The sequence below is a fragment of the Halichoerus grypus genome, chromosome X (genome assembly GCF_964656455.1).
Source record: "Halichoerus grypus chromosome X, mHalGry1.hap1.1, whole genome shotgun sequence".
In the NCBI taxonomy this organism is placed as follows: domain Eukaryota; kingdom Metazoa; phylum Chordata; class Mammalia; order Carnivora; family Phocidae; genus Halichoerus; species Halichoerus grypus.
Window position 1 is genome coordinate 40,333,974 of NC_135727.1, and position 21,956 is coordinate 40,355,929.

The 21,956-nt window shown below is 52.9% G+C and overlaps 1 protein-coding gene across 5 annotated transcripts in view; it reads left to right on the forward strand.

The window, feature by feature from the left end:
• TSC22D3 (TSC22 domain family member 3) overlaps window positions 1-21,956 on the forward strand; it is a 63,039-nt gene that overhangs the window by 39,279 nt on the left and 1,804 nt on the right. The window contains exons 1-2 of one of the 5 annotated variants that reach the window (XM_078064361.1): window positions 15,347-15,411; window positions 21,052-21,103. In XM_078064361.1, coding sequence (XP_077920487.1) covers window positions 15,362-15,411; window positions 21,052-21,103 — 102 coding nt within the window. In that variant the 5' untranslated portion in view covers window positions 15,347-15,361. Of the gene's footprint in view, window positions 1-15,346; window positions 15,412-18,933; window positions 19,076-19,924; window positions 20,301-20,586; window positions 20,669-21,051; window positions 21,104-21,956 lie in introns of those variants that run through there. The other 4 variants (XM_078064362.1, XM_078064360.1, XM_078064363.1 and 1 more) reach the window with 4 other exon arrangements.

Consider the following 21,956-nt stretch of genomic DNA (forward strand, 5'->3'; position numbering starts at 1 on the left):
TCCCACATCTACCGCTAATGAGCTGTATGACCTTAAGCAGGTCATTTCCCTGCTTTTTCCCTCATTGAAGTAGGAGTTAGTTGGCTCCCTGCCCCCCTAGACTACTTTTCTGTTGGGAAACCTAGATATACACATGGAAAGCAATCAGGAGTGGTGTGACATTTGGAGATGGGGAGGGAAGTGGTGGTTGGTGGGCTGGTGGGCCAAGGCCTTACCTAAAGGGCAAAGAGAGTAAGAGCAGCAGCCCCCAAATCAGTCAGATGAAGTATTAGTTCTGTCCCTGCCTAGCTCTATCACCCTGGGCAAGTCGTTTGCTCTATCCAAATTTCACTGTCCTCCCTGCCAGAAAAGGTGGGAATGGAACTAACTGGTCCTCAAGTCTCCTTCCATCTCTCTGAATATGTAGGAAAACAAAACACAACAAAAAAGAGGCCAGAAGATGCCAAGTAGGCCAAAGGGGAGGATTGCGCATTCAAGGAGGAAGCCAGCTGGTGTGCGTCAGACGTGTTTGCCAGGAGGAAAGAAGGATGGTGTTCCCAGAGCAATAGTGGGTTGAAGGGGGAGGAGGAGAGGAAGAAGAGGAGGAAAAGGCAAGTCAAGGTCATCTCAAAGTAGTGATAAGAAGGGACGCCAATGCATGTTCATGTAGAGAGGGCTTGGTGGGTAAGGAGCCATCTCCTGGCATGGAGGTATGAGTGGCTCCCAGACCCATGTTGAGGGTGGCGGTGAGTGTTAGAGGGTAAGCCCCGAGTAGACAGTGGGGGAGTTGGAGCACTTTCAAACTGGCAGGATTTCTTCCACAGAGGAGAGGGTGGTTAGGGGCTCATCCTGAAGAATTTGATACTCTAAATTTTATGCATGACTGATCTCTGTCTGGGAGCAGAGATAAAGTCTGGGCAGGTATGGAAACTGAAGGCCTAAAAGAGGATTCACCCTGCCTGGGGTCACGTGACAATTTCATGGCAGAGCCCAGAGCAAAAGTTGGTCTCTTTCTTGATTCAGAGCACCGTCCTCTTGTGTGACCCCTGTCCCATCCATTGGATGCTCTTAAAAGAATCCCTGACTGAAACTGTTAGTCTCTTCGGGGGAAAAAGTGGGGTGAAGAAAAGTCAATTCCAGGAAATGAAGGCTCTCAGGGTGTTGGGAGGCCCAACCCTGCTGGAGGGTACCTGGTGGGCCCTTCAGCCAGCGGGCCCAGGCTTGGGGCAGGAAGAGTGAGGGCAGGCTTAGGGGTGAAGAGTGTGGGTTCCAGAGTCAACGAGGTCCTCAAATCCCAGCTCTAGGTGTGTGACATTGGGCTGGTCACAACCTCCCTGAGCTGCTATTCCCTCATGTGTCATCTGTTAAAACAAAACAAAACAAAAAAATTACCTAGTGTTGTTATGGGAAATAAATGAAATAATGCATGAAATGCGCTTGGCACAGTGCCTGGTACATAATAAGCTCTCAATAAGTAGTACCTGTTAGCATCATTATTCTTTCCATTACTGGTTTAACAAATGTGAGAGTTCCTGATCTTTCTTACAGACCTCCCACTGCCACCAAAGACCTCGACTCTGCTCTTCGGACTCCCCTCTTCCTTCACTTATCTCAGAGGCCTACCACTTCTTAAGCTGCTTCACCTTTGGGCCTCTGAGACCGCCCCCCCCCCCGCCTTTGCCATCTCTGTTACGGGACCAGCCTTCTCGGTGGCCTCCAGAGAGTCCCACCTCCCCCGGACCTGCCTACCAGCCCCGGGGGCCTGGCAGCAGGCAGAGGGAGGAAGGCGGGTGGCGAGGGCCAACAGAATGAAGCCATGCATTGCCAGTCCTGTCACCAGTCCATGGCAAGGCCTGGCAAGGTCACCTTTTACTTCTGATTTCCTCCTTTGGGGAAGGGTGTGTTGAAATGAAGCCCTGAGGGAGCATTCGGGGGGAAAGCGAACGCTTTGCCCCCACAATCTGGGGAGAAGCCTTCTTTCTGGTATTTGCCAGACTGAGAGACATTCCAGCCTAGGGGACTGCCATGGCCGAGTACAGGAGCAGAGCTACTATATCTCTGGTGGGCGTCACTCTCTAGGCTCTAGGAAAAGCTCAGGGGTCCCTCATTCTGGGGACAGAAACCCAGATTTTCTCAGGTAAAGAGACTCGTGGGTGAGGTCCTTCAGAGGGAGCTGATTGCTTATGCTGGGATATTCGGAGGGTGCCCCAAACTGCTCCCAGCCTCTCGTCCCTGGGGAAAAGGTGGGGTCACCAGAGAAGCTCTGTGGCACTAGGCCAGGGAGGCCCGAGATCAGATTCTAGTGCGCGTGCAGGTCTTAGAGATAAAAGAGCCCAGCCCATGGTCGGGGTTGAGAGGTGAAGGGGAAGATGGGCAGGAAGAGCAGATGGGCAGGGCCTAGCGAACTAGAGGTGGAGCAGACAATTGCCTAGCTGGCATGATTTCAGGGGCCCCAAAGCAGACTCCACCCCCAAATCTCCCCCCCACCCAACACACACATATAACCAAACAATGGTGTGTTTCTTGAGCACATGCTGGGTGTTCTGCACTGTGTTCACCCTCTGTAGGAAATTGTCAAGTTCAATCAATACCACCCCCAACCCCCCACCCCCGAATCCTTCCTCTTCAAAGCTTTTGATGGGGATGGCCTGAAGTCAGGGCTGAAAGAGTGGTCATTCGGCACACCAATGGCCATGACCATGACCGGAGAGGGAGAGAGAATGGCTAGAGGCTCTTAGATGGTAAACAAAGGCCTGTGGGTAAAGTGATGGGTGGTGAAGGGGACAGGGGCAGGGCAGGAGATGTTCTTAAAGCAGAGCTGAGGTGCACAGGAGACCAACCCTGGCTAAGGGCCAAAGCCTGGAGGAGAGACAGGACAGGAGAGAGGAAAGGGGCCGGAGGCACACTGGCATTTTTTTGTAAGGAGGGCACTACAGTGCAGCCTGTATGGGTCCTTCAAGCACACCAGAAGGGAGACATAATAATTCCTGATATTTATCCAGGACCTTGCCATTTAAAAAGCTCACTCTCTTTCTCTCTCTCTCTCTCCCCCCACCCCCCAACACACACACACACACACGCTGTCCTTTCATTTTTATAACAGCTCTGGCAAGGTGGGTAGGGCATGGGGTAATGACTCCCATTTGACAGATGAAGAAACCAAGACTCAGATTACCTGACTTGCCCAAGGTCACACAGACAGTTTAAATGGCAGTGATGGAACCAGACCTTTGGCCTCCCAACTCCCTGGGAAAGCAAAGGCCAGAATTGGCCTAATGAGCATTCAGAGCAGAGTATGGAGGTAACCACCGCCATAGTGTTATCTCGGGAATTCTGGGAAGGGCCCCCTGCCCCATAAATACCTTACACTCTGCTCGCTAGTACCTGAAATGTCACTCTTAAAGATTCATTCTATTGGATTGAAACTGTGGCCCCTGTTAAAATGTGAAGGGTGCTGGAGGAAAGAGTGGGGCCATGGGAGAAAATCTCAGTGCCTCTGAATTATGCCTGAGAGTGTTCCTGGGAGAGGGCCCTGGCCATGGAGTGGGGGAGGGGAAGCAGGGGGTATGTTCGGAGGGGAGGCTGTGCTGGCAAAGCTCCCCCTTTTGCGTAAGAAGGGGAGGAATTGCGTCAGGGTGTGAATGCGGGCGACACTGAGATGAGGGGCAGGTCTGCCCAGAAGTGGGCCTCTGAGAGCTCTGATGGGTGACTGCACTGGAGTCCTTGGAGGGAGGCCGGGGGAGGAGTCCATGTGGCCCTGGGGGAGGGGGAGGGCAGCGGGCGGCTGGACAAGGAAGCAGGTTGGCCTCAGAAGCTGGAATTGTGGAGGGGCGGGTGGGGGTGGGGGAGCTATTCAGGGAGCTGGCCTGGAGCCAGGGGTAGTCCCATGGGGGTGAGCAGAGGCCTGAGAGCTCTGGGCCCCATTCCAGCTCCTGACCTTGAGTCACCATGCAACTCGGCACTTTTCCTACCTCAGCCCAGACACCCATCAGGTCTCTGTTATCACGGCTTCCCGTTTTACAGAAAACTGTGTAAAAGTTACTCTCCTGAGTCCTCTTGACCGACCCTGCCCTTCCTATAGCCCTTACCACCCTCCTATCCAGCATCCTGGAGGCCTCCTCAGGGAAGCTCTTGCCTGCTACCTATGGTCCCAGAGGCTGCCCCTGTACCCCATGGTCCCGAGCAAGAGGGCCTGAAGGCTTCACCCAGCCCTTGGCCTGGGCCTCTCCACCCAGAGGCACAGCTGCATCTGACGAGGTCAAGGCTGAGAGACTATTAGAACTGGCAGCAACCTCAGAAGTCACTTTTGCCATTCATTCTTTCATTTCATTCATTCATTCATTCATTCTGTCATTCCATTTGTTGAGCATTGCTATGTGCCAGACACTGTTATAGACCCTTGGCATATGGCTTCATGGAGCTCCCAGTCTAAATAGGGGTATCATTCACCAAATAAGCATCCGAGTAAATACCAATTTGCAGCCCCGATCCTCTCATTTTACATGTAGGGGAAACGGGGGCCCAGAATGGTTACGGGATTTTCCAAGTTTGTTCTGGTAGCCAGGGGCAAAACCAGGCCAGAACCCAGGTCTCCTGATTACTATTCCAGTGCTCTTTCCACCATGTTCTGGAAAGAATACAGCATGAGTATAAGGACACGGTATTTATCCTTCTCTGTAGAGCCAGGCTTACCTATAGTCAGAGTAGCATGTGGCTTACTTGGCAAGATTTGAAGAGCCCTGAAAAACAATCTCCCCCACTCCCACAGCCGTCCCCCCCGCAAGCTTGTTCCCTTCCCACCCCCACGCCACACCCATGCCTAAAATACCACTGACTGAAATCTGTGGGTTAAAGCCCCTGTGATCTGACTGAGGAAAACCTATTAAGCCATTACCTGCCATTGACACAAATACATTTCTCTGATTTGTCCTCTAGGATTGGCCCCAAAACCAGGTACGTTGGATTTGGGGGAGAGAGACTGAGAGTCTCCCTTAAAGTGGGCACTGCTAGGGAGGGCAGGGCACCCCAGATGGTAGTAAAGGACCCCACAAAACTCCCAGTAGCAGGAGGGCACAGGTTGCCCGAGGGGACAGGCAGGAGGAAGAAGGTACCTGAAAAAGGAAGCAGGAAGGTTCTGGAGGTAGACTCCTACTTCACAGTTGGGCCCCAGGGGCCAGCCCTGCGCCGACAGCTTGATCTGTGACATTTTGTTTCAAAATACATGTTTACATTTGGTCTTTCCTTATACTAGATTATACTAAGTCTTTTGTCCCTTCCCCAGCCGGGTGTCTGAGCAGTTTGTACTTACTCACAGTTCCGAGGGGCCTTCCCTGAGTCCGGTCAAGCGGTTGCCCTTAAATGGTCTGCCAGGCCCTGAGTTGAAATGTGGATCTCTCCCATCCTGACATGCTAAGGGGGCTCCCCGCTCCCAGGGGACTGTGATGGGAATCCTTTAATCAGTGGAAAGAACCAGCCCCCACCCTAGGGCTCCCCACCCTGACCCTGATAAAGTTTCCAGTTCCCCTGCAGCTGTGATGCAGGGGGTTCAGTGGGAAGGAACATTCGTGCCTAGAAGGCAGCCCGGCCTGGAAATCTCCTCAAAACAAAGCAAAATGCCTAGCTAGAGACAGCCCGGAGCTTTAGAATCACACACCAAGGGTTTATATTGGGCCTCTGCCACATACTAGCCAGGTGACCCTGGGCAAGTCACTGAACCTCCCTGGGCCTCTGTTTCCTCATCCACAAAATGGGCCTAATGATAATATGATACCCATCCCCTACTATCAACAATCCCAACTGTTGACAAGGTTCCAAAGACTAACGTATATATAATGCTCTTTGCACAGAGCCTGCTAAACTATCAGTACATGGGAGCTACTGCTGTTCTTATTTGGACCAGACGTGGCTTTGAGATCTCCCGGTGATAGGTCAAGACTTAACAGCTGTCCATCCCTGCCCCCCTTGTTGAATCGAGGCTTTCCTATGTCAGGTTTGCTTCAAGAGAGGCCCACCTGCAGGGCAATCCCCGTGCTGGTGATTCATGGGTGGGATGCATTCCACCCACCTATTTTAAGCCGTTCAACATTTTCTTCCCCCTGACATGGACGTGTTTACACAGGGGAGGACAGTCCCAGTCAAAACAAGATGAAAATACACTGCTGGCTAGGAGCCCCAGGCTAACTGGTTTCAGGTCCTCTCCCAGCTGTCAGCGCCTCACAAGGCCATGGGGGGTGGTGGGGGGCTGCCCGGCCCTACTCCCCAGCCTCCCTTCCGTGGACCCGGCTCTGCCTGGTGTGAGGCAGTTGGCCATCACCTGGTCACGCTAGAGCAGGGTTTTAGGGCCGAGGTTTTGCCAGGGTTTTACAAAAGCAAGAAGGAGGGGTGCCGAGGGGCGAGGGCCGCCCTGGCGAACTCTGGTGTGAGGATTGCGTCTGCCGCCAGAGCCGCCTGGGGCACAGGCAAAGAAGGCGACTGCCAATGGAGAGTGGCGGAAAATGGCCAAAGAAAGCTCCCCCAGCAACCTGCCTTTCTGCCTGGCACTTCCCCCGCTGGTCTCATTCCTCTGGGTTAATGGGAGGCCTTTGGTACAAAGAAAAGACCCCAGGGGAGGGGGAACCCAGCAACCCCTTATCAGCCACAAGGCCTTCCTGGGAGTCCATTTGTCACCTATGCCAGCTTAGAAATGAGTAAGTCGAACTTAGGGGGGTAGACCCAGGGAGGTTGCCTTGACGAGCAAGCAAACGAGATCCCCTGGATAGGGAACGCTGAAGATAAATGTCCCCCGTAGAGCTTCGGCACATCCCTGCTCTTCACAGCTTCTTCAAAGCTGGTGCCCCTGAGAAGAGCCAGAGAAAATCATCTCCTACGTCATAAACTCTACTGCTCTTAGAGCTACCCACTCAGGCACTTTGGTCACTTGACAGCGAGCCCAGGAATACTTGGGCACATCTGCCTGTCCCCCCCTGAGAGCCCAAGGCCACCAGCTAGCCGGGACCCTTGTGATGCCCCTTCCCAGGCCGCATTGCACCCGTCTCTACCCAGCCAGCCTGGGGCAGGTCTCCCAGAAGCCCCCCACTATTCGGACCACACTAGGCAGGCCATCGTGTTCCTGCCCTGAGAAAAACTGAACTGTTCCCCTTCTGAGAGAGACTTTTCATTTTAACAGGGATCCTCAACACTTCAAACCCCATGGTGACATGAACAGTGAGAATTCCCTTTATCTTGGCGGGTATCAGGGTATTTTTGGTCAGGACAGGGTGGTTTTGGTTTTTTTTTTTTTTTGTCCGCCCCCCCCCCCCCACACACACACAGCGTTCCAGTTATATGGCTGTCACTCGCTCAGAATCAGGCCTGCTAGCCCCAAATCCCTCTTTGATGTTGCTGCCAGCTGAGTCTTGGCTGCCCTGCTCCCGGGCTTCATCACCCTCCACTGCTCCCTGTGGGTGCCCTGTTCCCAGCTGACCCAGCCCCTCCAGCTAAAGATGGAAATGGACCAAAGTCCCAGTGCTAGTGGAGAACGAGGAGCACACACACGGGTGAATTATCCCTTTTATTGAAGAGGTCGGGCCTTGGTTCCAAGTCATTAGTGGCCACTTACTCAATTAAACTGTGTTTGGGTTGGATTTCCCAAGTATGTTTGATTTTCACTAGTCTTTCATGTTTTTAACTGCAGAATTGCCCTCAGACAGTGATTGTCTCCAAATTCAAGTATTAACAGAAGGTGAATTCATGAATTTGCCTATATAGTTCTCCCCCACAGAGGCCATTAGCAAAGTTCTTTTTTTTTAATTGTTTTAAATTTAAATTCAATTAATTAGCATATAACGTATTATTGGTTTCAGAGGTAGAAGTCAGTGATTCATCAGTCTTATATAATACTCAGTGCTCATTACATCATGCTCCCTCCTTAATGTCCATCACCCAGTTACCCCATCCCTCCACCTCCCTCCCCTCCAACAACCCTCAAGTTTGTTTCCTATGGTTAAGAGTCTCTTATGGTTTGCCTCCCTCTCTGATTTCACCTTGTTTTATTTGTTCCTCTCTTCCCCTACAATCCTCTGTTTTGTTTCTTAAGTTCCACATATCAGTGAGATCATATAATTGTCTTTCTCTGATTAACTTACTTCGCTTAGCATAATACCCTCTAGCTCCATCCATGTCGTTGCAAATGGCAAGATTTCATTTTTTGATGGCTGAGTAGAATTCTATAGATATATAAGCAATACCAGTGACTTGTGACACTGTGGAAATAAAACTTGGAACCGGACAAAAAGTTCGAAATGCCAGACTTGGAAATAGCGCTGATAGGGCTGCTCACCCAGTAAGCCATTGTGCCAGCAGCATTTGGGGACCGAGACCCTTACTCATCATAGGGCATATATATATATATATATATATATATATATATGTCATCTGTCGATGGACATCTGGGCTCTTTCCATAGTTTAGCTATTGTTGACATTGCTGCTATATAAACATCGGGGTGCAGGTGCCCCTTCAGATCACTATATTTGTATCACAGTAGTACAATTGCTGGGTCATAGGGTAGCTCTATTTTCAACTTTTTGAGGAACTTCCATACTGTTTTCCAGAGTGGCTGCACCAGTTTGCATTCCCACCAACACTGTAAGAGGGTTCACCCCCTTCCTCCCCATTAGCAAAGTTCTAACACTTGTCCGAACCTGTTAGTTATTTATTAAGCACATATTTACCATGTTGAGACTGTGTGCCAGACACAGGTCCAGACTCTGGTGGTACAGTGGTGAATAAGATAAGCCCTTACACCCGCAGAGCTTGTATTCTAATCTAGGAAGCCAATCCATGCTCACTGGAGACCTTGTGCGTCGCCCACTTCCGGTCATGATCTTATCTGGCTGTGCCTTCAGTCCTGCTTGAAAGACTATCGGTCTTGCTGATTACTGACTGCTTGTGCCATCAAAGAGGCCTTCGAGGCCAGAACATTCTGTAAGTTACAAGCCCTGAGTACAGGGACAGATGGCTAAAGACCTTCAAGAGACTGAATTTATTTTTTTTAAGATTCTATTTATTTATTTGAGATAGAAAGAGAGAGAGAGTGAGAGAGAGAGCGCGCACAGGTGGGGGTTAGGGGCAGAGGGAGAGGGAGAAGCAGGCTCTCCACTGAGCAAGGAGCCCTATGCGGGGCTCGATCCCAGGACCCTGGGATCATGACCTGAGCCAAAGGCAGACGCTTAACAGACTGAGCCACCCAGGCACCCCCAAGAGACTGAATTTAAATGTTGATTCTGCTTTCACATCAGTCCCTCACGCTACCCTCGTCCCCATAAGCAATACCAGTGACTTGTGACACTGTGGAAATAAAACTTGGAACCGGACAAAAAGTTCGAAAAGCCAGACTTGGAAATAGCACTGATAGGGCTGCTCACCCAGTAAGCCGTTGCACCAGCAGCATTTGGGGACCGAGACCCTTACTCATCATAGGGCATGTCACATTCACATGGCCCTTCTTACTTCCCAAAGAACACAGGTATGCCACCTACAGGATGTCCGCAAAGTCTGGAACCATAGGCAAATGTATGTACATATTGTTGTCAAGACATCATCAGTCTGGGGCCCCCCGGGTGGCTCAGATGGTTGAACGTCTGCCTTCAGCTCTGGTCATGATCCTGGGATCCTGGGATCGAGCCCCACGTCGGGCTCCTGGCTCAGCAGGGAGCCTGCTTCTCCCTCTCCCTCTCCCCATGCGCATGCTCTCTCTCTCTCTGTATCTCTGTGTCTCAAATGAATAAATAAAATCTTTAAAAAAAAAAAAAGATATCATCAGTCTGCAAAAAATAATATGATGGTATTATCTCTGTTTCCAGACTTTGGGGTGTCTGTCCACATAGCCACCTCGTGTGGCGTATATGTTGGGGAAGGAAGCGTCATTCCCATTTCATGAATAAGGAGCTGGCGGCACAGGGGGTTTAGAGCCTCCTGAGCAGTCCGCCAGCTGGCTAGTGGCCAAGGTGGAAAAAACTCTGGCCTCTTGACGTAGTTTCTTCCTGCTTAACCAAGTTCATGTCGAATGGGTGCTAAAGCTGCGTTTCTCGGGGAGCACCTCCCCTGGCCTGTGCACTAGGGCAGTCCCTCTCGATTCTTACCATTATTCGCTGTCTAAGCGCTCAGGACCCAGCTCCATGGGCCAAGCCCATTATCACAGCAACCTATTGTTGGAGAGAAATCACCCAGTGATGTCACCAATGCCTCTGGGATTATCTCCCAACCGTGCTGGGACCCCAGTGCCCCAAGATGCCCAAGGATTATCTGTGAAACTCCCTTCCTCTCAACTGCTGAGCTAGTAACTGTCTATACTTGGCCATTCCTCAGTTTCCATATTTACTTTAGCTCTTCTGCAAGTCTGTCAACAAACTCCACAGTATTATTAGTTTTTGCAAATAACAGGATGTCAGAACTGTTGACCAGGATTCGTTACTTTGCTGTTAGAGCTCTATCCCAGGACATAGGGGCCAGTGTTCCTCTTATTTTTTAAGGTGTATGAGCTTTGGCAGGGAGCCTTTCCCAGGCAGGCCCACCGTGCACTGCCCCGTCCATGGGCGTGTAAGGCTGCTCTGCCTACAAAGACCTGAGCCCTTCTGTCTTTGCTTGGTGGTACAAAGACGTCCAAAGGTGGATTTTCCCCCCCAAAAATCAATACAAATACTCTGAATTTTCCATGTTTGTGCTTTACCCTTACACTTCTGCCGTGGCCTTTAAAACAAGTCTGTACTTGGTAAGGTGGCTTCAGGACTTAACATTCATGTTGTTGAGAAGGGCGGGGCTGGGGGTGGTATTTTAAGCTGGCACTAAGAATTTCCAACTTTGGACCCAAAATATCTTTCTCTTCCAACCCCACCCCCCTGCACTGCCTGTCTCAAAGAGCAAGAGAAGAGGTTAAAAGGGTCACTCTGTTGCTGACAGGCAACCAGGAAGTCCAGGCCTTGGGGGAAGCATAGCCTTTGTTTATTTAAGCCCCAAACCTAGCAGGCAGTGTAAATTAAACATAAAAATAAAATAAAATACCAAAACACAGGCCGGATGCGTGCCACAGAGAGCATCGAATTCCCCTTCTGCCCTCCCTTGGGAGAGCGGAGTCAGCGAGCAGTGGGGGCAGCCTTCTTGCCAGGGAGGAGCTCACAAGCCATGGGAGGGGTGAGGACAGTAGGGGCAGGGAGCTGAGGTTTGGATCAGGGTGGGGATGAGCATGTTACAGAGATCCTGGTGACTCTTTGTAGTCAGCCCCAGCAGGCTCCTTAAGGGGAGAATGAGTCACACCCCTCCAGCCAACCTCCAAACGAACGGACCCATGTTTGACCTAGTGGTGACAGCCACAAGGCAGGCAGAGAGCTGGCTTTTATAGAAGGGAGGCAAGGCTGGGTTAATTGACCAAACTGTGCTGTTAGAGAAAAATCAGCCCTTCCCTCTTCTCTCCCTCTCCCCGGGGTTCTTCTCCCTTCCTGCCCTTGGATGCCCACCCTCTGTGTACCTAGCCTCCCAGGCCAAGGGTTCCCACCAACAGGTGTGAAGTGTCTCAGAAGCAAGCTGTTCCTCCTAACAGGCAAAATTTGCCAGGGATTGATTTATAAATCAGAGCAGGTTCGGGTTAGACTTCTCATAGCAACTCTCATTTGTGTTCTGATCAAGTTTTCAGGAGTGAAAGGGAAAGAGAGTGAACAGCCCACAGACACGAGGCCTGAAATATGCTGAACCCCATCGCAGTGTATCATCCAAAGTAGATCTTGGTGACCCTGACACTCTGGGGACTCTTTCGGTAGAGCCTGTCTTGGCTGTCATGTTTAGGCCATTGGTTCCCAAAAGCAGTCCCAGGGACCAGGGACAGAAGAGCTGCCTCCAACCCATCTGAAAACACCCTTCCCAAGCCACATACCATCCCACTGGATTATCTAGGGATGGAGCCCAGGACGTCCGGATTCTCCACAAGCTTCCCCAGGCGATCCTGATGTTAAGAACCTCATGAAGACCCATTTCTTTCCCTCTGCAGCCCACCAGCAAGGTCTCCCTGCTGTGTGTCCACTCGCCTTACAGTGCTGATCTGACCACTGACGACCACCCTGTTGAAAGTAATATGAAAATTGACTTCCTCCTTGAGTATTCGTGATAGTGGCAGACGGTGGCCCTTTCCCAGGGCTTTTGACATGGAGAAAAAAAAAAACGTTCCTAATTCCTCAAATTATAAAGAGGTCCCGGGATGATTGTGAGAACCCAGGAGTCTGACTCGGACAGTGACGTTTGTAGGCACTACAGTAGTCGGGCCGGGCAAACAGCTTGTGCCGAGAGGACTTTTTCTTAGTGTAGCCAGTCACACATGGCATTGATGCTGGGGCCGGCTCTAGTTAGAACTGTCCTCCTGAGGAGCCTGTGAGAGCCATTTCTTAGGCGTTCATATGATTGATTGTTTACACTTAGTGCTTGATTTTTTTTATTTCTCTGTTATTTTCATGTGTGATTGACATCTTTGAAACCTGTGGACCCAGCGGCACCAGGGCTTCCTGTTCCTGGTGTGCGGTGTGAGGCTTGAGCTGGTTCCCCACCCCCCCTTCCCCCATCACCTATGACGTCTGCCCCGAGCGCAGCCAGCTCTGGATGGCAGAGAGAGCCGGGCTATGTCTTTTGATACTCTGGCTTGGTCTAGAGTGTCCTGCCTTGCCATCTTGCCATGTCCTGTTGCCTTTCCACTTCTTTCGGGTCAGGAAGAAGCTGGCAACAGCGAGAGAGACTCGGAGACAGGGAGGCAGAGAGGGAGGATAGGCATGATGCCTTGCTCCTGCCTGTCTCTGTGAATGGGACTTGGTGAAAAGCTGAGAGAATGTTTACATAAATGTGTGTGTGTGTGTCTGTGCTCCTCTTTCCTCCCGAGGAGGTGTGCGTATTCCTTGTCAGCAACTCTCAAACCAGGCCAGGAGCCTTTCCTTAACCCTCCCAAGACTCCTTTGAGATCCCTGGCACTGTTCCCGTGGCTGGGGGGGAGGGGCTGCCCAGGGAGCAGCTTGCCTCGTGTCTCTTCTTCCTTTCTGTTCGGCCAAGTAGTGTGTCCCCAGTGCCCTCCCACCCCTGCCCTCACCCCAGCTAGGCTGCCTTCTTTCCATCCAGGAAGCTCCAGGATGGGGGTGGGGGGGTGGCTGGAGAGTGGGAGGCCCTTCGCAATCGGCAGAGCCCCTCTTCACCGGTCAGAGTCCCACCACGGAGGATCAAGGAGCTACCTCAAGGGAGCCCTTGGTGAATAGCTCTGCTGTGAGGTAAGCGAGGGCCTGGGGCGTACAATGCAAGAGCCCGGGGAGGCTCATAACGCTTGGCCATCATGGCCCAGGAGCGCAAGGGCCTAAAGAGGCTGGCATTATTACCATCCTGTTGTTCCCCAGGAAACCTGTACCACTACAAAGGTCACCCATTCTCTAGCAGGGCCCACAATGGAGCCGGGTGCTCCACCTTGGCCTCTTCATGGGCCTCTTTTCTGCTGGCTCCACAGCCCCAACAAGATCCTCCTGGTTCTTGTCTTCCAAGCATTGCCAATAGCCTCAAGTCCTTCACATACCACTCAAAGTAACCCTGGCAACTGCCAGGAAAAAAAATGGCTTGGAATTTTAGCTCTTGGGGCTGCTCCATAGAGCAGAAGGGATGGGGAGAGGCCCTGCCAGTGTCTCCCTGGCTCAGATAGGCTGGTGTAGGGCTGGGGCAAACAGGAAGAGCGGCCATGTTCTTGCGGCTTTCTTTCCTTGCCCCTGGGCAGGCTGCAGTGGACTGGGATTCCCAGAGGGTGGGAACGTGACCCTCACGGGGGAGGGGAGGGGAGGCCACTGGCCTGCCTGAAGATGGTGCAGGTCTGGGAGGTTGAAGTGGAATGAAGGTTAAGACCAAGAGGAGCCAACCAAGGAAGGAAGGCTGAGAGGTTGGCAGGTAGAGGTGACCCCCACCCGAAACATGGACACCTGTCTCAGAGAGCAAAGATCTGTGCTTTGTTTACAAACAAGGTTTACGAACCCCTCGGTTCCCAAACCCTGAAGTTTCATGAAGAGAATCAGAGTGAGACTTCCTGTGGGCCACAATGTCAGAGGAGCCTTCGGTCCCATGGAAACTCCAAACTTTGTGGCTGCTGTGTTATCCCCGTCGAGATGGGCATGGGCCAAAGGCCAGGGTGGGAAGAAAAAAAGCACAGCCAATCCTGAGGACTTAAGGGATGCCTAGGGATGGCAGGGGTGCGGCCCTCCCGAACCCAGAGCTACCCTTACCCCACTCTCAAGCCCTAGGCTTTTTCCCCAAAGCAGACATTTCACTGAGATCAAACCCAGGTTATTCTGGAAGGAAGCACAATTTTTGACTTGTACTACCAGTTGGTTTGTTTGCTTGGTTGAATTTCCCTGAAACGGGCCTTGCACTTTGAATGGGCATTCAGTCAATCTTGAACTGAATCGAGCTGAACCGACTTAAATGATCAGGGCGATGTGGAGAAGGAGGAGGATGAGGCGATCCCATTCACCAAGGTTAATTTTGCAGTCTCTTCTTCAGGAATACCTATTTCCGGCCAGAAGCTGGGTAGTGGGGAGGGTGGAAAATGAGAAGAGGGCTTGGAAAAAGTATGGAGGTAAAGTTTTCCAGCTGCGAGGCATAAGGCGAAGGGAGACAGGCATAAATATTGACACAAGGTTCATGAGATTTAAGATCCACTGAGCTAAACAGCATTCCTGGATCACGTTGCCAGTACTTCCAGTCTCGCCTAGACACCAGGACAAACTGCCTCCCCTTCATGCATGGTTTGCCACCAAAGTTGGGGTGACGAAAATGGTTCGGACAAGAGCACTTTTTGAACCTCTCTGAATGAGGGGGAGGGGCGGACTGCCCTGTCAGAATGGGGTTTGGTTCTGCCTGCCATCCCTCGCGTCACTCGGAGATTGTTTGTGAAGCTCACATGGGACCCTGTCCGCGAGGGAGCTGAAAGGCACGATTCATTGCTCCTGTCGTCATTTGGTGTCAGGGTTTGGCCCAAATCGGTTGTTGGAGCTGCTTCTCCAAGACAGTGGCCATCTCCACCAGGGTTCTCCTCGGGGTCCCTCCCCCCATCGCCTTCTGCATCTGTATCCGAATCCTCCTCCCTGTTTTCCTGCCCCCCCAGATTGGGGAGTTCTGGGCCTTGGCCATGCGGGGCAGTTCACATGACCCACAGAGGACAAGGCGCTTTCTCTGTCACCGTCTTTCCTTCTTGCTTCCCTCCTTCTGGACTTTGGGGATTTTCCATGAAGCCAGAGTAACAATGTAAGTGGCAGTGGCCTTCCTGTCTCTGGTGTTCCACACTGGAGGGGAACCAGAGGGAAAGAGAGAAGATAAGACAGAAGCAAGGACAAATTAAGCGATGGCATTTCAGCCTCCTTATTCCCCCAGCCTCTTCAGAAAAAGGGACAAGTAAGTAAGTAGCAGTAGACAGAGCTTCAGCCGGAAGGGGGCCGGGGTGGAGGAGTCAGTGGGGAGGGCTGTTTTTCAGCCGTCCCATTAACTGCTCATGCCCCAGTGCTCAATATCCTTTTTGATTTCCTTTTCCAGCTTCTAACCCTGTGTTTGCTTTGTGGCTTGTCCCGCACCTCTCACATCGTGTCTTTTTCCGCTTCTCCTGACACAAGACCCTGTGTTTTGCTGGCAACATCGCCAAAATCTTTGGGTGGAACATTCCCTGTAGAAAATAAGGAAGACTTGCCTATAAAGAGTTTCCTTTGGGCTGCGTGGTACACAATGCTTCAAGTGTGACAAAAAGGGAAGTGAGATGTTCCCCCTTATCGCCACCCCCAACCCTGCCGCACCCACCCGGAGTCTGCTCCCCACCCCTCAGCAGCGTGCTGAGATCCGGCCCACGCATTCTGTGGCCCAGACTGCCCAGTCTCTGTCCTGCTGTCCCGTGGGAAGCCGAAGTAGGAAGCGCTCTTGTCCTAGAGAGTCTGGCTTTCGAAGTGGAGCAGACCGGTAGGAATGCTGAGACACTTCTTCCAGCTCAAACAAGTCGGATTCCAGGGCCTCCTAAAACCGAAGGAGTTGGCCCTGTCCTCATGATGCCACCCTGCTTCTAGAAGGTCGCCCCTGAGAGAGGGTGGGGCGGCTGTGTCTGTTTAATTGCAGAATCCCGTGGCCAGAGGGCTAGACCTGAGTGCCAACGAAGGACCTGGCTCATCAGCCCTGGGCGCTGTTGCTAGGCTGGCTTTGGGTCCAGCCCAGTTTGTCGGGTATAGGATGGAAGAAAGGGAATTTGGATACATTCACACAAGGTTGGCCGGGCTGTTGAATCCCTAGCCCACTGTTTCCTGCGTGGGGCCCACCTCCACGGGACCTAGGGACACAGAGAGCCCCATGGACCTGCACTTTACTCAGAAAAGTTAGATCAGAACATAGATACCTTGTACAGCACAAACTTGCACTCGCTTGCTGCAAGGTTTGGCGCAGATATTCTGGGCAGAGGAATTTTCTAGTGTGCCAGGGGTTAAGCAGAAAACCTTTCAGATTCCTCCTCCTTCTTCCCTCTCCCTTTCCTCCCAGCCCTTGTTTGAAAAATCTCTCTACAGGGGCATTTAAGTCCATTGTCTTGCCTTAGCGAGCTCTGGGATCGAGCTCTGGGATCCTGGGATCCAGCCATCATTTCGTTTGCTAATGGTGGATCCTAAGGCCTCAAGGTGATAACTTCTCACTTGGCTGGCAGCTGACAAACTAGAGGTGTAGAGGGAATGAGAGACTGACTGAGTGTGGGCTGAATCTGGGACATCCTTCTGAAGTTGTTTTTTAAAACTAAATCCCTGATAGGAGCTTGTTTTCTTGTGGTTGGCTTCATTCTCCTAAAAGCTGAGCACAGCAGGAAGGGGGGGGGGGATTAAGGATGCCAGTTAGTGAGGCCCTAGGAACTGGAGGTTTGACTGGACTATGATTATTATTCTGAGACTACTTCCCTTATTTGGGGTATCATCTACCCCAGGGCTACATATTTCCATTGTGGGAGCCACCCAGTTGGATTAATAACTCCTATTTTCTAGACGGAGCAAGCTTTCTTTGAGGACTGTGGGGCTGCCTTTTGAAATGATGTGGGCGAGCCCAGCCCCCCTATAGGGTTCACTTGGACACTTTGGATATGCTTCTGGTCCCTGATGCTGCTCTCCCCTGCCATGAGTGTCAGAAAACTCGGCCTCTGGACCACTTATCCTGCCCTTATCCTTGCTTCTTCCTCACTACTTTCCCTGCACCTCTAACCCAGCCCCCCACTGCATTAATTTACTTACTCAACACACCTACCCCCTACCCCACTACTAAGTGTGGTGGGAAAGAACTTGGTTTCTGTGGAGTCCCAGCTCTATAATGTATTAGCTGTGCTACCTTGGGCAAGGTAGCCTCTCAGACCCATGGTTTCTTCATCTGTAAAATGATGGTGACAGTGCCTACAGCACAGGCTTTGTTGGGGCAGCCGGCACAAATGTCTGGCCCATAGCTGATGCTCACTTAATGGTAGCCATTGTTGTCAGTGGGTCTCAAACTCAGCTTTTTTTTAGAAAAATATTTTATTTATTTTTAGAGAGAGAGAACATGCATGCGCGACCGGGGTGGGGGGGCGGGGGTTACAATGGGGGAGGGAGAGAAGCTCCAGTAGATTCTGCACCGAGTGCAGAGCCCATGGGGCTCACCGTGGAGCTCAGTCTCACAACCCTGAGATCATGACCTGAGCTGAAACCAAGATTCAGAAGTTTAACCGACCGAGCCCCCCAGGCGCCCCATCAAACTCAGCTTATTTGTAATTGAAGTATCATTAAGTTACAGTTCAAACACAGCCTTGCTTGCAGACTTGACTTCTCTTCCTTTCCTTTCCCAAACTACCTTGATTTCTCTGTCTCTGCCTCCATATAAGGGAGTCCCCCTGGAAGGAGCTAGGTTTTTTTCTGTCCTATGCCTTGTCTCCCAGGGGGTGGTTTTTTTTCTCTGCCAACCCAGCTTATTTATCTCTCTTTCTTTTCATCATCTCCCTTGGAATCTTGGGGGTGGGTAGCAATAGTTAGTTCAAGAAAGATTTACAAGCCAGTGGCAGGTCTGAGACTCTTCCTAGGGCCAAGAAAGCTCTGTGTGGCACAGAGGGCAGATTAATATATCAGGGAATTCCAGTATCAGTTAAGCTTCTGATTTAAGAAAGCTTTTTTTTTTTTTCTCAGCCAGTATTCTCAATGACCTATAAATAGAGTCTGCCCTTTGTTCTGCTTACTACACACAGCTGCGTGCAAATAAACACCTTGTTGGGAGGGCTTGTGACCTAAAGGCAACATAGTATCCTGAGATGGGGAGGGTCTCCCAGCTCACCTAGGGTGAAGAAAAACACCACACTGGGCTGCTGGGTAGGTGTGCGTAGGGAGTTCTCTTGTCCGTGCTTTGCCGATTCTTCCCAGGGGGAGCCCCGCGTCATGGTGGCCAATATTGGCTGTTCCTTGGCATAAGTGCGCGGGTAGCCTGGAGAAAAGCAAGGCCTTAAGACTGGGCCTAAGTGGGGCTTCGGCCAGGGTGCCGGTGCCAGGCACCTGGTTAGGAGAAATATCCTGAGGCAAATAATAACTACCTTCTTTGCTGATAAGAGGCCCTAGTACTTTTCCAGTAGCATGATTGCATTAGGGTATTTCTTTGGACCACAGCCTGAATCACAAACTGATTCATGGGCACTGGCCCTAGCTTCATCCAGACTATTGTATGTGTGGTGGAACCCAATGTTCTCCGTATGGCCCTGAGTTGGTGTAAATAATACTTGCAGTTGCATCATCACCTGTCCCTTCTTCAGGCGAGGTTGCTCCTTCTGGCTGCAATTCCGCCTCTGTCCACCAGGTGGCCTCACTTAGGACAGAGTAGAAGCAAAGCTCCTAAAGCCTCTGCTGCCTTTTATTTTTTAAGCTTGAAGCTGAAAAGAAGGAAAATGTATTTTGATGGAAACGTATGTAACTCTTAGTAGGCAACAATCACCTCATTTTCCTTGTAACTCGGAATTGGTGTGTTCCTGAAGTAGCCTCTTAACCCTACCTATGGCTGGACCCATCATGGAGCAGATATTTTCTTGGGATGGTTTGTAAGTAGCCTTGTTTTGTAGTTTTGTTGTCATTTGCTCTTTATAGGAAAGTGACAAGATCTTGTTTTTAACAATACGGACATGAAATCCTGGATAATGTTGAATGTATTTTCTCTGCAGAGTAGGGTGCGGCGACCAAAGAAAAAGGGGCTGGCATCTTGTAGTCACTCCAGCACTCTTTCCCCTGCTGTCTCCCCCCACCTCCTCTGTCACCCACCTGGCTGCCAGCTTCCCCCTTGTACATGTTCCCCCACTCATCTGACTTCTTGGGACACTCTCTTGTCCCGAGCATGTCACAGATCTGTGCATGTGTCAGCACACAGAGGGGTACATCCAAAGGAGGGGGTCAGTGGATAGTTGCTGGGGCTGGGGGCAGACCAGCGGGCCAGCTGGCTGGGTGATGGGATATGCAGGTGACAAAGTATGTGTGCAGAAGAGAAGGCTGAGAAGGCAGGCGGTGGGAAGGAGGTGAGCCTCCTGATGGTGAAGGTGGGTACCCAGGGCGTGTGGTGTGCGATGGCATTGCAAAGCCCTGGGGGTATGCCGGCTGACACCTGAAGAAGAGCTTTGAAAACCAGCGCCCCCCTTTACTGAGCGCTCTCTTCTCTGGTTAGGGCGTTCGTACTTATTTCTCGAAGAATCCGCTCCAGTTTGGTTTTTACCAATCTCCAGAGCCCTCTTTGGAGATGCCAGCTGGCACAGGAAAGTGCTGAACTGTTTACAGTCCTAGCCTAAGGTTCAGGGAGGGGATGTGGTTTAACTGGACCACAAAGCCCGGTACAGGACTCATTTGCATGGCCCCTGACGCCATGTGACGCAGCCGGCTCCTCCTATATAAAGAAGCAGGAGCCGAAATATCTCCGAGTCTGGGTTGGACTGGCGGCTGTGGAGTTTGTGACACACTAGGTGACACCCCTCGAGTCACTTCCCTTCGACCCTGAATAGCCTGCCTGGCTTCGGGTCCGATCGGCAGCCTTCGCCCCCCTCGTAGCCCCCGGGGCCCGACTCGCAGAGCCCAGCCCGGTGCAGCGCGCCAGCGCCCGGCAGCCGCCCAGCCCGCCCAGCCCGCCCAGCCCGGCCAGACCTCCGCGGCCGCCCGAGCCATGAACGCCGAAATGTATCAGACCCCCATGGAGGTGGCGGTCTATCAGCTGCACAATTTCAACATCTCCTTTTTCTCTTCCCTGCTTGGAGGGGATGTGGTTTCCGTTAAGCTGGATAACAGGTAAACCCCTGGCCTCAGCTCCCGAAGCCGAGGCGCCGGCGGGGGCTGGGCTGCGAGCGGGATCTCGAGCGAGCCGTGCGCCGCCGGTCCCTGTTCCCCGCGGTGCAGCATCCTGGGAAGGGGCGGGGGTAGGGGACGCAGGGAAGGGGGTCACCGCCGCGCTGGGAGCCGCCGTCGGAGCGTCCCTGCGGCCGCCGCGCCGTGAGGAGGAGCTGCTGCAGCCCGAGGCGGAGGCAGCCGGCGGCAGAGGGGCGGCGGGGCCGGGCTGGGCCGGGCTGGGCAGGGGCTGGCCGCGCGCCGTGCGCCGCCGGGGAGCAGGCCGGAAGCTTTCGAGCCGAGAAGGAATTCCTAGCTAGCTTCGGAGCGCGGTAGGTCCGCCCGGGGCCCTTCTGGGCCGGCGTCGGAACGGGCCGCCCGAGCGGGGGGACTCCCTGCGCCGCACGCCCCCATTGTTTGCCTGTCGCCCGGGCCGCCGAGCAGGCCACGCTCGCCCGTGCGCCCCGGGACCCGCGCGCGGCTCCACGCGGAGCTCTGGGCGGCTGCGGCGGGGAGCCAGCGGGTTGGGGAGGTGCAGCTGCAGCTTCCTGCCGGGGCGGCCTGGGGGACAAAGTGCCCGGGACATCGGGCCAGGGAGGCAAGGAGGCGGGAGAGAGGAAGAACCGGGGCAGATGGAGGACTTTGGCTACAGCTGCCAGGTGCTCAGAGTGGAACCAAGTGGGTAACGCGGTCGCTTTGCTTTTTGTCTTGGCAGTGCGTCTGGAGCCAGCGTGGTGGCCATAGACAACAAGATCGAGCAGGCCATGGTGAGTGGCATCACTGCGTCATTCCCATCCCCAGACCTAGCCGCTGCTTATGTAACTTGGGACAGGACTGAGGGGGTGGGTGCAAAAGCCATTTATTGCCAGAGCCTGAGGAAGCCGACAGGCTGCTTCCCCTCCTCTTGGAGGCCCTAGGTAGTGTCCGGTCAGAGGGGTACCTTTTTAGGGCATTTGCAGTCTGCCCTGGCTGGGCCCCCTCCTCTCCTCCTCCCTCTCCTTGCTGCAGCCTCGGGCTCGCGCCTGGGCCGGTGGCAGGGCAGGGAGCTCAGACACTTGCATTTGTCTGCAGCCCGCATCTGGCAGGGGCCGGAGCTCATTGGATCAGGCGCACTGCAGTGCCTCTGCAGAGCCTGGGCTGGGGTCAGGAGTTGGGAGGAAACAGGAAGCAAAGCACCCCACCCCTTCTCCCTCTCCTTCCCAGGTGGAGGTCAGACTCCACGGAGCAGCCAAAATGGCTGCAGGGGCTTGGGGCATCCAGCCGTTAGCAACCACTTCTCTGTGCCCTGGCGTCCAGGGACAGCACTCCCTGCTCTCGGCGCGGTCCTCAGGTTCGGAGCAGAGGCGCCCATCCGGGCACCTTCCCCCAGGGCCGGTGTCCTGTCAGGCCAGGCCACGCCGCAGGCGCAACTCCAGCTTGGTGTGCTGGGTCGTGTGGAGGGGAGGAGGCTCCAGAAGAGCCAGCTTTGTTCTCTTGGGGAAGTTGTATCCAGCAGACAGACTGGGGTGGCCTGCAGGTCCTCCCTGGGAGGTGGGCCAGCAACAGGACCTGAGGTGGCAGTGAGGCTAGAGCCAAGCGCCCACAACCAACCTGCAGAGGACTCCTAAGGAGCCAGCTTTG